The following is a 15,823-nucleotide window of genomic DNA, read 5'->3' as shown; positions in this document are numbered from 1 at the left end:
AAAAGAGTAATTGCTCTTAAATATATGCTAAAACGTTCAAAACAGCAATAACTGCGTTTTATACGTTCAAACTTTATTGGTTTAAAGTATTGTTTTGTATAGCATCTGCCTCAATCTGCCCATCGGACCTGTACATTGTGACGGAATCTGTTCCTGTCAAAGTTCGCATGGCGAGCGGACAAATTATCGCGAGATAGTGACCACTTCCTCTTTGCGCGGAACCAGCGAACAAGATGGTGAGTGTGAAATTAAATCCTCAAGATTTTCTATGAAATCAAGTAACATCGTTCGTAATTCTGTGTTTATGTTAGTACTGATTCAACATTAAGTGTTTTGTATGCATATAGAACGTATATAAATTGATATTTTAGGCTTACAGTATAGAGTTAACGTTTAAGTGAGTTATGAAAGTAAGCCCGTGTTCAGTCCGCGCCGGTTTAAGTTTACAAAAGAAAATACCATGGTATTACTACAGTATTTTGAAGGTTCATGCAGAAATTGAACACTCAAATTTTTGTAAAATTAAAATTTTGTTTGTGTTTACTTTAAACCAGAGAGATGCATGTTTCTATATTTGTAGTCAGTAAGCTAACGTTAGCTGTACAGCAACGTTACGCCGCTACACTAGCGTTCTAAACTACAGTTCCAAACTACTGTTACGTCTACTTGCGTCAAATTCATCAAATGTGACTTTTAAACTATTTGTCGCACATGGTGACTCTGTTTTCTTAGTCGCTCGTCATTCCAGAGAAGTTCCAGCACATCCTTCGTGTTCTCAACACGAACATTGACGGAAGACGCAAAATCGCATTTGCCATCACTGCCATCAAGGTGAGTGAATTCAACTTAAATCATTTCGCTTTGCAATGCAAGTTAAGTTGTTGATGTTCTCAAGCCTCCGTGTTGTTCATTTACTCCACAGGGTGTTGGAAGGCGTTATGCCCATGTGGTCCTGAGGAAAGCTGACATTGATCTGAGCAAGCGGGCTGGAGAACTCACTGATGATGAGGTGAGTTTGTAGATTAGTGTTAAATGTTTCTTCCTTCCTTTTTTAAATGTTTTAGTTAAGTTACAAAAACATAAATCCATATATAAATAGTATTTAAATAGATGTATACACTTTTTACCAACAACACAAAAATCAGCCATATGACTGTTACATTAATTGTTTACTGTTATTATTTTTTTATAGAAGTGGAATAATTATTAAAATTCTAAAACTGGGTGCACACTGTACGATTTGCCCATCTGAGACATGATTTGCTAGCCTGGCAAGCCAGACCTACATCAAGATGTTAGGTCTGGCAACTCACCATAGACACGGCTCAATCCGAGGGGCGGGATAAACGGCTGTCTTTCAAATTCCCTCTGCACGCAATAGGACAGCGCTTCAACCAACCAGAGCGTTTTCCCAACAGCGGAGCTAACGTTAGTTGATAGATTCAACTTTTGAATCTGGCCGGCAAAACTACGAACACATCTTCCTTTTTTAAGAATGACTTAAGTGCCGTTCTTTGCTCTTTTCTCAAAGAAAAGCTTAACTCCAAGTCCTCCAGAGTCGCGGCCAAAGTCGATTCGAAAGACTGTTCTCCAGCAGCAGCCATTCTTTGTTTTCAATTAGCAGGGAACCGTCGCAACTCTGTCGTCATCATGTTAAGCCCGCCCTGCCTACTCTATACACGATGTGATTGGCCTGACCCAATTTAGGTTGTTACAGCTCCGAAAGTTAACGGAGAGTTGCTAGACCACCCTGGCTGCAAAATAAATTTTGCTGCCGCTAGGGTGCGTCTAGATTTCTAGGCTAATGATTTGCAAATTCTGGCAGTGTCAGAAGTTTTGGGGCATAGTCCTGCAGTGTGGCTTCTATGATGACCATCAAATCAAAAACCAATAGGAGCGCAGAACCTGGTGATGTAGTTGGTGCAAGAACAACAAACCACCACTTGCTCCACACTTTTTTTTTTTAAGCCATGACCAAAATCAAGAGAACCAACATTTCAATGCTGCATATGCAGCTCATAGTCAAAGAATGTGTCATGGATTAACGTAGAACTCTGGACGAGTCTTCTTGTGAGTCCTTTTTAATGAGTTTTAACTGCTGTACAGTCTGACATTGACAAATGGGATCCTACTGAGTGACGTGGCTTACAGCTGGGATCATGTTCATACAGTCTGACTAGCAACAATTTTAAAGACAACTGGCTTAAGTCAACGAGAACGTTCTAATATTTGGTACGGTTGACATTGCTTTGTTTGTGATGTATCCCAAACACGGTAAAAAAAATATATAATTGTATTGTCAATAAGACAATGATTATGGATAAGAAGCTATAAAACCAATGATAACCTTCATTTTAGCTGGGAAAAAAACTGAAGCTTAAAAGGAATGACTGTAAAATTATTGCCAATGATGTGTTGCCTATCAGTGTCGTCAAAGGTGATGGTTTTCGAGAGTTGATCAATTTAATTCAGTCTGACTACAACATTCCATCAAGAGGCACAGCTGTTCAGAAAATAGTTGTGAAAAAAGTGCTGAAGGTGCTGCTGAGATCAGTTGAAAAGATTGCCCTCACAACTGATTGCCGCATTAATGCACAGGCTTCCCTGGGCTTAAGCCCAGGGCCCTGGTGATGCTGGAAAAATGATCACTTTAACTGTTGACTGTCACTTTAAAATTACACTTTATGGCTTTGCTTTGAATGCATGTTTAAAATCCTGCTCGAAGTGTTAAGACGGGCTGCTTCTAGCAACTCGCATAAGAATTGCACATCGGATATGTGCGTCGCTTTCAGTTAAAGACAGCAGTCCAAAACCGAACAAAAGGAAAAAGAAAGTGCAGTCTATAGGAGCTTTTGAACTTTGTTGAAAGGTTTTGATCCACTTCAAATGTTGACTACTGTAGTTTGGACTGTGTGCCAATATGTAGTCCATGCAGTGATATTTGTGTATTTTTTAAATGACAGACCTATAGGTTAGAACGTTTTGTTCATGGCATTTATTCCTGTAAAATAAAAGGCTGTTAACTTCTGCTTTGTGATTTAAAAAGATTGAGTGAATGTACATAATAGTTCTGGTGGATGAAGGGCCCCTCAAGAGGTAAAGCCCAGGGGCCTCTGATAGTCTTAATGTGACCCTGAGTGCAAGGGAAAGCTACATAATCATCACATGCTATTACATAGACATGGAATGGCAGATGAAGTCAGCCATTGTCATAGAAACAAACCTCAGACAGAATTCTATAGAAGCTCAAGTTATGGGAAGTTAACAAAGTTCTATAACAAGGGAAGTTATAGCCTGTTCACGCAAAATGTGTCACTGAATTACCATTTTAGTAGAAAATTAAATAAATTGATGTCAAAATATAAATGTATTTAGAACTGCCAAAGATGATTGATAAATTAGGTAGGCTAGCTGTTTATTTCAAAAACTTTCACTTGAAAAACATTTTGTTGGTGAAAACAATTTTTTGTCTGGTGAAAGAAATGCATAAATAAAGAAAAAATACATCCATGACATTTAAGATTTTGGCTATTTACTGAGTAATCCACTATTTTGTAGAGGGTGGTCAAAATTAAAATTTTCACATGAGATTTGGAGCCAAATTACAGGGGGGTAATATCAGGTGAAAATTGTCATTTTGACCCCTAGACAAAATAGTGGATTCCTCAGTCAATATACATTCACAACATTTAATATTTTAGCTTTTATCACTATATTTGTCTGTCTTCAGGAAAATATTAACAAAATCAAAAATTAGTGCCGGGGAAATTTCCGAAATTTGATTTAACACAGAATGACCTAAATGTGTAAAATGCACTTAAGCATAGGGATTTACCGCATCTGACTGCAAATAACATGACTGTAACAAAACCAATTTGCTCTATTTGTTGAACAGGTTGAAAGGGTGGTGACCATTATGCAGAATCCTCGCCAGTACAAAATCCCTGACTGGTTCCTGAACAGACAGAAGGACATTAAAGATGGAAAATACAGTCAGGTATGATTGGAGTGCCTTTTTTGTGCTTTGGGGTGTGATAAAGGCTTGTATCAGTGCATATCTGACTGCAAAATTAGGTATTTCGTGCTCTGCAGAGTTTGGAGTTCAAGTCTTCAAGAGACTGGCAGAACATTTTAATAATTCATTAATAAACCAGTGTTATCTGAGTCTATTGGCTGCAAAGATGTTGATGCAGGCTTGTAATCTCCAGTATAATGGATGTGCCTATTAGAGAGAAATGTACGTTAAAGGCATGGTTTGGAGTAATTTCAACCTAGGGTCCTTTGCACCATGACCTCGAGCCAGAAGCTTTTTTCCCCTTGGTCGAACATTATTAAAGTTAGAGCTTATTTAAAGATATCAGCCGAATGGCTTAGTGCAGGCACTAATGGATCCAAGTTTGTATCTCGTAAATTACCCCATTAATAATGCCCAGAATGGTACCAAACTACTACAGTAGTACAAATAGGTTCTGTACTCATAAAACGAGGCATTGGAAAGTACATCAGGAGTTTATTTAAATAACACTTGCCTGATGGCTTACACTTCCGTGATTTGGGAAAAGCCCGTGTTTGGCTCGAGGTCATGGTGCAAAGGACCCTGGGTTTAAATTACTCCGAACCATCCCTTTAAGTTAAATGTAACGTAAGCGCTGCACTAATTTAGCTTCCACACTGGTAATTTCCAGAAATGTATGTATGTATGTATATATATATATATATATATATATATATATATATATATATATATATATACACTTATTATTATTATTATTATTATTATATATATATATATATATATATATATATATATATATATATATATATATATATATATATATATATATATTAGGGGTGTAACAATACGCGTATTCGTATTGAACCGTTCGGTACGAGGCTTTCGGTTCGGTTTTCGGTACGCATTTTCAAACCGAACGGTTGGACCATTTTTCCTGCTGACCAAAATTTCGTTATTTCAAATGTAGGCGCGTTGCAAGCGCGCTCATAATGTAAGAGATGCCGGCGCGACCAAAACATTGCCCAACATCAAATGGCAAACGTAATGCAAGCGGAACGAAACTTCAAATTGTGTGTTTGAAGGACCGTTTATCAGTTTGGACCAGTGCAGCGCGAGCCGATCGTGATCATGCCACACTGTTACTACACAGCGCTAACTAGATGTACCGCATGGCGGTACAAAATATGACCGCCGCTCAGGCCTGCACTGGCTTTCCACAAAAAGAAATGACGTGGAGCAATTTGGCTGTATTGCGTGTTTATGTATATACCTAAAAAAAGTAGTAGTATGTGCATGTCTGTCTGTGTGTGTGTGTATGTTTGTGTATGTTTGTGTATGTGTGTGTCTGTGTGTGTGTGTGTGTGTGTGTCTGTGCGTGTATGTATGCGTGCGTACATGTGTGTGTTTGTGTGTGTGTCTGTGCATGTGGATTTGTATGTGTGTGTGTATGGGTGTGTGTCTGTGCGTGTGGATGTCAGTGTGTGTGCATGCTTGCGTTTGTTTGTATTCCTGCATGTGTGTGTGTGACAGTTAGGGTTGCCAACTTCAGAAAAGGAAAATGCGGGACAATCGTGGTTATTTATAGGAAAATGAGGGACACTCAAAATATTTGTACTGTATCACACAGTGTACGTCATTTCAGTGTCTGCAGTTAAGTTGGTGTTTAAAAGGTTATCAGACATAAACACATTTGTATTGCTTAACCTATTTATGTATTTAATTCTAAAAATAATTTTAATGTCATACATGAAAAAAGTCACATTACAAACAAACCATAGTTCAAAATAACAGCATTTATCTAAAATAGAAAGCTTTTTTTAACATTATACACTAGGCTTACAGTTCAAAAGTTTGGGGTTAGTAAGATTATTTTTTTGGGGAAAAAATAAAGTAATTGCCTACTTTTATTCAGCAAGGATGCATTACATTAATCAAAAGTGACAGTTAAGATAATGTTACAAAAGCTTTCTATGTACTTTCTAAAAGCTTTAAAACATTAATAATAATCAGAAATGTTTTTTGAGCATATTATTCCCTCAGGTAGATTACATGTTTTCTTGCGTGGCTGGATGTTAGACTCATGAACAATAATCACGTTGTTTGCATTCGCCAAAATTGATTAGCCGAAATAATAATAGCCGGAAAAAAAACTTTGACAATCCCTATATGACCGCTTTCGCTAGCTACGCTAGCGGCGGTCATAATAAGAGATCAAGTAAAGAAAGCATTTGAATTCGCCACAGAAGTAATAACATCACTGCGAGATCTAGTGAGAAACATTCACATTTCTCCGTTATTAACGGATCAAACAGCGCTGACGTGGAAACCAGGAAGAAACATTGTGCCATGAATGAACTATCCAGTGTCCACAGATCAGCAACATTTACCATGGATTTACTGTAGTAACACTAACTGCAACCATGGAAGTTTGGCAGGAATAGTAGGCTATAATGCTTTCAAGTAACATTACGTTGGTTTTATTTTGACATTATTAATACAATTGCTGCCCTCAAATGTTAATCTGAACTAAAATAAACCTTTGTTAACTACTACAATATTACATTTCATTTTTTCCAATGAGCTTTTTTGTTTTATATGCTCCTAAGAAGAGTCAATTATAGCTCCAGAATTGCTCAAAGTAAAAAAAATATCATACTTTATGATTTTAGTTTTAATTAAAAAAAAAAAATTAAATCAAGGAAATTTCTCTGGCATTTCTTTCTTTTTGCTGTATCAAAAACGTACCGAACCGAACCGTGACACAAGTGTATCGTATCGAACCAAACCGTGAATTTTGTGAACCGTTACACCCCTAATATATATATATCAGGGTTTCCGTTGTCCGGTAATTACCGGACATTGGCCGGGAAAAAAATGAAATGTCCGACAAAATTAAATCTCTCCGGTCAAATTGTCAGATTAAAATTGCCTTATAATCCCGCCCCCCTAACACAATCTGAATGTGAGAATATGCCTAAAATGTATAAAGCAAAAATACACCGACCTTTGGCTATGTTATAAAGGAACGGGCTCTACCGTTTGAAAGTTATTAAACATTATTACATGGCTTGGTTGAATTCCAATGTGGAATGCGGTCTGTTATTTCTTGATATCAGACCGCTGCAAAGCACTAGCGGCGTCAGGATTTTGATTGTAGGTGGGCCTCCAGAAAACTGGATGGGCCAGTTAAAATAAGCCAAAAAATAAATAAAAACGGGTTCCCCTTCATCTCCGTTTCAGCGCTTTTCTGGGCACTGAGGACAGCGACTTCGCAAAGGACACTTTTACGAAAAAAAAAAAAAAAAACTTAAACAGGATTTTTTTTTTGCTTTTTTAATACAATTACAATTTCATTTAATTTATTGTGTAATACAATTATAGGCCTATTATTTTTAGTTTATTAACAGCAACAACAGCTGTAAAGATGAAGTTGACGATCGCCATCTCCTTATGAACGCGCCTATGAGAAATGCACATCATGGATTACATAATCAGAGAGTAGCCTATTTCTTTTCGTTTTAAATTGTTAAAAAGACATTTCAAGCTTTCTTAAGATATATTTCATGTCTGTGAGGCCTACGCTGAGTTTCGTTAAATTAGGATGAGATGCGCTCCCGTTCACGAGCAATGCAAGTGACCGCGCGGGCGCCTGCATGAATTAGGCCTATCGTCTGCTATATTTGCTGCTTATTTATTAAATACAGGCAATTGGTTGATAAAAAAATATTAAAATTAAGATACAATTTATACAAAACGAAATTCACTTCAAAAAAGTCTTTCTACAAAACCAAACTTAATTAAGTGGTCAAAATCATGTCTGACCCGCTCCATGTCTCTCGATATTGCGCATCCTATCCTACTCGTGCTGTTCACTTTTCATAATCAACATAAATTAAAAAATAACATAATATTTTAACAAATATTAAACTAAATGAGCTTATTTAATGGCTACAACACGTATAGTAGACCTAGACTCTATTTGTACAAATTGCTGCACATTCTTTTATTCAGAATTTTGCACACATAAGTTGAAAGGCATTTGTTTGTGCATGCATAGCAAAACATATCTGCAACATTTATCAAGTTCACTGATAATTATGCGCGCATTTATTAATTATTATCTTAATGAATAATGAAACAAGGATGAACCATATAAACTGCGTTGTTTGTTTAGAATGAAATGGATCGCAAATAGATCCGAATTAAGAAACGTACAAAACCATAGTAGAAAATGGGTCTCGAGTGTTCCTGCAGAGAGGGGGTTCTCGTTGCAGAATCAGATCAAGACGAAGCAGCGAAGTCGCCTAACAAGGTTACGCGGCTTATGCGCATTGCAGGTTGTGGAGAGACACTGGGAAGTTCGCTTGAGTAAAAACAATAGGCTTCAGATATTCTATGTGGGGAAGGGGGATTGGTTTGTTAAACTATGAATGTGAAACCATAGTAAAAACAATTGGCGTTGATTGACGCCAATCGGACGTTCATGTTTTTTTTTCCATTTTTCTATTTGAAAGTTAGGCTAATAAACATGTTGCCTTCGGCCTGATTATGTTATTTTTTTAAGTTACATAGCCTTCCTCCAGTTTTCCTCAACTTGACTAATTAAGAGGTGATATTTGACCGGCATATCATCAAAATGTCCGGAAAACGAAACCTCTGCCGGTCACTTTGACTGGCACCATTTTTTTCTAGCGGAAACTCTGGAAACTTTTTCTTCCTGCAACAAACTAATTAAAGTTTGGTCGACTAAGCCTTTTCTCGTTGACTAAAGTTAAGTAAACTATTAGGGGGCAGCCCCACTAATAATCATCACAATTAGGGGGCAGCCCTACGAATAATCATCACAATTAGGGCTGTCACTAACGATTATTTTGGTAATCGGTTGATTATTTTGATGATTAATTGGGTAATCATGTTTTTGTGTGGTAATAAAAAATAGACCCAAGCCTTTAAAATCACTAAAAACATAAAAATTAGGCAATACTATTTGGTTCAAATAAAGTATCAAAAGCAAGTAATTATATGGTTTTATAGAACCCTAATATATATAATTTGTATTATAACAAATACCTGCAGAGGGCGCCAACAGCCTGGTGATTGTTTTTGTTACACGTACATGATCAGGTACTTGTTTGATATTGGCCAAACAACATTTTTCAAATTTTCACTTGATCTTTAACATTTGGCCACTTCACGATTGAAATGCTTCAGCCACTGTAATTGCTTGAACAGGAATATGTGGACATCAAAACAAAACTCAAGAGCAAGGGTTTAAACTTTTATTTTGAAATCACGATTAACAAATTGCATATAGAAACATATTGGTGTAGGTTTATAAATGATTTGTAACAAATCTGATGAAATGGTGCACGAGACGCATTGCGTTACGAGACGCACTCCACACATGTAAATTACTTTGAACGGAGCAGAGGCGCACGTAACCTACACGCATTTAAATAAAGCGCACATATATATATATATATATATATATATATATATATATATATATATATATATATAATATATATATATATATATATATATATATATATATAATACACATACATGCATACATACACACACACACACACACACACACACGTCAATTAATTTTACTGAATCACAGCCTTTGTGAATTCACTATAGCACTATGCTATATTGTGGTTTCTAAATGATTTCAATTAGGGCTGGGCGATTAACTCGAATATGTAGTTTACGTCGACTTGTTTGAATGAAAATCAGTTTTCTTTAACATCCGCCAACGCTCCCCTCTGGGTTCCCGTAGTTCCGAACGGGCTCAGTGTTTGCCATAGAGATACACAAACAACATGGCAAATGAACAAGGCCGCGGCAGCACTAGCACACCCGCCAAAAACACTTACAAACTGAATCCACAGGGCTGCCAACTCTCAGAATTCACTGTGAGACTCACGCAATTGTCACTTTTTACATGCTCTCACGCCACATCCATTTTCTCACGCAGAGAAAAATTGCGAAGCAAAGAGAGGACACTGACACCAACAGACAAGACAGAGAAGGTTACTACTGATATGAAACAAATTCTCAGCTCTCAGATTCTGTCAATTTAATAAAAAATTCAAACAATAAACACCGTTTTGGTGCTTGTAAATGTGACGTGACTGATCGCTGACAGATCTCAGTTCAAGTGGCATGTGAACCAATCATCTGTTACTCTTTACTACTACTTAATAGTAAATAAACACGAATGATCAATGGGTAATTTTGAAAGATACAGTTCAACTTACCGAAATGTAATAAAATCGATTGATCAGTGTTTTTCAACTGCGGAAAGAGGTCCATAAAACAGCTGGAGAACAATGTCACGTAACGTTAAATTTACCTCAGAAAAGCCGTTTAATGACCATAGCATGTTAGTTGGACTTAAATTGCTATAGAGAGGAGTATTTTGCTAAATATAACCATTTCATATTTATTATGTTTTTTACCTATATCATTAAAATATTCTAACATTGTTATTGTAAAAAATGCATTATTTAATTTGAGATGTTATTTTTAACCTTTAATAATAATACCAGCTGACAGGGCTCTATGTTTACAGCATTAGGTGAGTTTTTTTTTTTTTTTTTTTTTTTTTGGGAGAAAAATGTACATACCACATTAACGTATCTACTGTACCTAATATTTATCCAAAGGAATCGATATTGAATCAAGATCAGAATCAAGTCACAAGAATTGAATTGAATTTGTGAAATTTAAGCAATTTTTCGTTTTTCTCCCAAGGGGGAAATCCAGATCAAAACCCAGGAGGGAAAATCAAAACAAAATAAAGTTAAAACTAGTTTTGAACAATTTCTCTGTCATCTGCAGATTGATTTTAAGTAGGGGGAAAAAAATCTATTTAAATCGTAAATCTGATATTTTTTTTTGTGGGGGGATGTTTTTTTTTTTTTTATTGTTTTTTTAGGCCATATCACCCAGCCCTAATTTCAATACATTGTGCAGCCTTAGAAAACGGTCTAATAATGTGGTTCATGGATTCCCGTCCATGGAATGTGAGATTTCAGGTATTTTGAAAATTATGTTAATGTTGTGGTTTTCCCAAGGTTCTTGCTAACGGTCTGGACAACAAACTCCGAGAAGATCTGGAGAGGCTGAAGAAGATCAGGGCTCACCGTGGTCTCCGTCACTTCTGGGGGTGAGTTTCACTGCAAATATTTTCCTGCAGTACAGTGAAATAACTAATTGATGTCATTGATTTTAGGAAAATGAAGAACTAATGAGGAAATTATTTATGTGATCAGAGATACAGTGACTTGTATACATGCAACACTTGTTACAATAGCCGTGATTACGTTGGAAACTGATGCAATCAGGTCCAGTGATGTTTGGCACAGAGTGCTTTTTTAAATGACTTTTAATAATTATCTGTAAAGGTCATGATATCTTTAATTGTCAACTCAAATGTAAGTTTCAAAATCCTTATTACCAATCATTAAATGTGATATAATTGTTTTACTTACTGTCTTTTTTTCTTTAGTTTGCGTGTGCGTGGTCAGCACACCAAGACTACTGGTCGTCGCGGTCGTACTGTGGGCGTGTCCAAGAAGAAGTAAACTCAAAATAAAACTGAACTGTTCAGCCATTTGGTGTCTTGGTCTCCATTGGTCTCAGCCAAATTTGTGATTGTATGCCCGATTTGCTTGATTTTTTTTTTTTTTTTGTCAACATTGTCATAAGTTAGGAAAAAAAATAACAATGTTTTACCCCCAATCCCCTCAGTAAGGAGGGAGTGAATTTATGGATTCTGCAGAATCCATGTCCCTGGAATATTAGTACAGCTACGATCTGTTAATTCTCAATTAGGATAAAAAAAAAAACATTAATTAGGTTAAAACATTATTTGATACTTGCAAACTTCTCTTTTCAAATAAATCTCATTTTAGCCACTACATCGATGTATCCCATGAATTCTGATTATGTTCCCATAATTCAAATTAATTTAGATTAGAAGATGTGACTATACTTTAAAACATTAGCATGAAGGGATAGAATGTAAATAGAGATCTATGTCAGTTTCTAACCAGAGGCTATTTGGAAGAATCTGTACAAAACAGAAGTTATGAGTTTAACCCTCATGTGGTGTTCAAAACCCTATAACACCTGTGTTGTTCCCAGCCAAAAATGTCCGGCCTATAATAAATAGCTTATAAATCACTCATTATACCATATTTTCACCGAATCTTGGATTCAATCTTTTTGTCAACTTGTTGTCTTTCAATTAGGACTGGTTTTATATTTCAATTTGCATCTGAGTAATCGTAGGCCTCATTTATTTGAGAGTAGGCATCTAATTTTTTCAGTAAAAATAATAATAAATAATAATAATAATTTTGGAAATATTAAATAAAATCTGAAGAAAATTGGCACTGTTGATCACAATAGTCTACTTTAATATTTCACCAGAAATTTTGTTTTGAAAAACTTTTATTTTGTACAAAATGGCACATTGTCACACTTGTGGTGTTCCCGGTCAAAAAATGGCCGGCCTACAAAAAATAGCTTATAAATCACTTATGTTGTATTATCACCCAATATTGGATTCAATCTTTTTGTCAACTTGTTCTCTTTCAATTAGGACTGGTTTTATATTTCCATTTGCATCTGATTAATCGTAGGCCTAATTTATTTGAGAGTAGGCATCTCATTTTTTGAGTAAAAAAAAACATTATTTTTGAATAATTTTGGAAATATTAAAATCTGAAGAAAATTGGCACTGTTGATCATACTAGTCTACTTTAATTTTTCACCAGGAATTTTGTTTTGAAAAACTTTTATTTTGTACAAAATGGCACATTGTCACACTTGTGGTGTTCCTGGTCAAAAATGGCCGGCCTACAAAAAATAGCTTATAAATCTTATGTTGTATTATCACCCAATATTGGATTCAATCTTTTTGTCAACTTGTTCTCTTTCAATTAGGACTGGTTTTATATTTCCATTTGCATCTGATTAATCGTAGGCCTAATTTATTTGAGAGTAGGCATCTCATTTTTTGAGTAAAAAAAAAAAATATTTTTGAATAGGGCTGTCAATCGATTAAAATTTTTAATCGATTAATCGCATGATTATCGTGAGTTAACTCGTGATTAATCGCATTTAATCGCACATTTTTTTATTTGTTCTAAATATACCTTAAATTAATACTTTTCAAGTTTGTAATACTCTAATCAACGTGGGCATGGATAAATATAGATGTTTTATGCAAATGTATGTTTATTATTGAAACCAGTCAATATAGAGCATGAAGACGAGACATGTTTCAAAGGTCATAGATGTTTTTTCAAAGAACTTGTTCATGTCTATTAGACACATGTAGAAAGAACAAAGAAATACCATGTTCCCATTACTTCTCTTTCTTTGCACTGAGCAATTTACTAACAAAAAAATGTTTAGATTTTTGCTTGACAGGGCAGTCAAATGTACATTTAGCATTTATTATTACATTGTAGTTTGTCTCTCTCTGTGCCCATTTTGATGAAGCTAAATTGTCAATAAAACTGTTTTCATTGGTATATTTTACTGTTTCTGTTGTCAAACAACGGAATGAATTTGAAATGGTGACTGAAACGCGACCCAATAAACATAACCAGCTCTCCCTTCCAAGACGTTAATCTGCACAAAAATTCTGATAATCGAGCCGTCGTCTGGTGAAATCAAATACACATAAGCTAAAGACAATATCCGTGTATATTTGTAAAATTACAGAAGCAACATAATATTTGTTTAACTGAATTAAAGCGCTGCTCCTCCGCGTGAGACGCAGAGAGAGAGAGAGAGAGAGAGGCGCGCGCGCGCGCGCTGAGAGAGCAGTACCGGCGGTACCGGTAGATTCTCAGAATCTAAATAAGGTTTGGGCGCTTTGTTGAAGGAAAAAAAAATCGCTAAAGGGGTCTGCAATGTCGCTAAGTTGCCAACACTGTGTATCTCCATTTCTCCAACTAGGGGTTGGGCCACGGGTCAAACAGAAAATATGCGCTGCGTTAATCGCCCGTTAAAAAAATTAGTGCCGTTAATATGATTTTGCGTTAACGCGTTATTAACGCGCTAACTTTGACAGCCCTATTTTTGAATAATTTTGGAAATATTAAATCAAATCTGAAGAAAATTGGCACTGTGGATCACACTAGTCTACTTAAATTTTTCACCAGGAATTTTGTTTTGAAAAACTTTTATTTTGTACAAAATGGTACAGAGTTACACTTATGGTGTTCCACTGGGCCATTGTTTCAATGGGCCATTGAAAGTGAATGGGAAAAACTGAAAAGTTTTCAGGAGCATGTTCATTATGTTTATGTACACATATATGCATGTGATGGATTATGGTGAGTTTGGGCTCTTTTTAATCTTAACAATCTCATGTAAATAATGTGCCATTTTCCACAATTTATGCATGCTTCATTGAGTTGTGAGTTAAAACGCGACATAAGTGCTAGGATACATCTATATTCAAGGCTCTGTGAGCGCCTGTGGGGGTTCGTGTGTTACAACTCCATTAGGAATATCTTTAGATCTGAGTGATGGATTATGCTGAGTTTGGACTCTTTTTAATTGCGATAGTCTACTGAAAATAATGATGTACATTTTTCTACGATCTGTGCATGCTTCGTGAAGTTATAAGCAAAAACCAAACGTGAGTGCTTCATGAGTATATACTTGGCTAGGTGCGTCTGCTGTATTTTTTGTGTTAGAACGCCATGAGGAATATCTTTAGATCTTATTGATGGAATATATTGAGTTTGGGCTCTTTTTAATCGTGAGCTCCTGCTGTAAATAACGATGTGTCATTTTTTATGATTGATGTATGTTTCATGAAGATACGAGTAAAAAGGCCAAGTCTAAGCTACCTTGCTTGGCTATGTGAGTCTGTGTGTCTGTGGTATTTTGTTTGTGTTAGAACTCCATGAGGAATATCTTTAGTTCTGAGTGATGGATTATGTTGAGTTTGGACTCATTTTAATTGTAAGCATCTGCTGTAAATAATGATGTGTCATTTTCCACAATCGGAGCATGTTTCACGAAGTTACGTGCGGAAATGTGTCTAAAATTCCATCATCCATATATGGTTTACACATGGGTCTCTTGAAGGGCTTCTTTTACAAAAACCTCGCTCAAGTTTAGTAAAAAAGCCTGAAACAATTATGCTTGCTGTACTCATTGAGACCTTTCAAATGACATATGACACAGGACTATCTAAGCTGTATGATGTATTTGACAAATTGCTGAATGTAGTACAAAAAAGTAGTTTATAAATTATGATTTTTTTTCTTCTATTTATCAGCAAATAACTCAGCACTACTTAGGAGTTTATCAAATTGGCTACATTCATTGTAAATTTCAGACTCTAAGCTTTCAAATGACATCTATTTTAAGTTGATCAAGGTAATAGTTTTGAAAAATATTATGATTATTTATTTCGCAGCTAGGTGGCGCCTGCGGGGGTACACTCTGTTTTAGAGTGATAACTCAGCTCTCGTTTGGAGTTGATCAAAGTGATCTTTGTGTTGTTCCATTCATTGGTCTCTCCCATTCACTTTCAATGGCCCATTGAAACAATGGCCCAGTGAAACACCACAAGTGTAACACTGTACCATTTTGTACAAAATAAAAGTTTTTCAAAACAAAATTCCTGGTGAAAAATTAAAGTAGACTAGTGTGATCAACAGTGCCAATTTTCTTCAGATTTTAGTTTAATATTTCCAAAATTATTCAAAAATAATGGGGTTTTTTTACTCAAAAAATGAGATGCCTACTCTCAAATAAATGAGG

The 15,823-nt window shown here is 35.7% G+C and overlaps 1 protein-coding gene across 1 annotated transcript; it reads left to right on the top strand.

The window, feature by feature from the left end:
• Positions 1-154: 154 nt before the first annotated feature.
• rps18 (ribosomal protein S18) lies at positions 155-11,639 on the top strand. Its single transcript, XM_084130216.1, has 6 exons — positions 155-236; positions 733-831; positions 923-1,009; positions 3,896-3,997; positions 11,101-11,192; positions 11,535-11,639. Exons 1-6 carry the CDS (start codon positions 234-236, stop codon positions 11,608-11,610), a joined length of 459 nt encoding a protein of 152 aa, XP_083986342.1. The 5' UTR covers positions 155-233; the 3' UTR covers positions 11,611-11,639.
• Positions 11,640-15,823: the final 4,184 nt, after the last annotated feature.

The sequence above is a fragment of the Abramis brama genome, assembly GCF_963993115.1.
Source record: "Abramis brama genome assembly, chromosome: 12".
Taxonomy (NCBI): Eukaryota; Metazoa; Chordata; class Actinopteri; order Cypriniformes; family Leuciscidae; genus Abramis; species Abramis brama.
The sequence above is the reverse complement of the archived record's forward strand: the minus strand, read 5'-3'. Positions and strand labels throughout refer to the sequence as shown.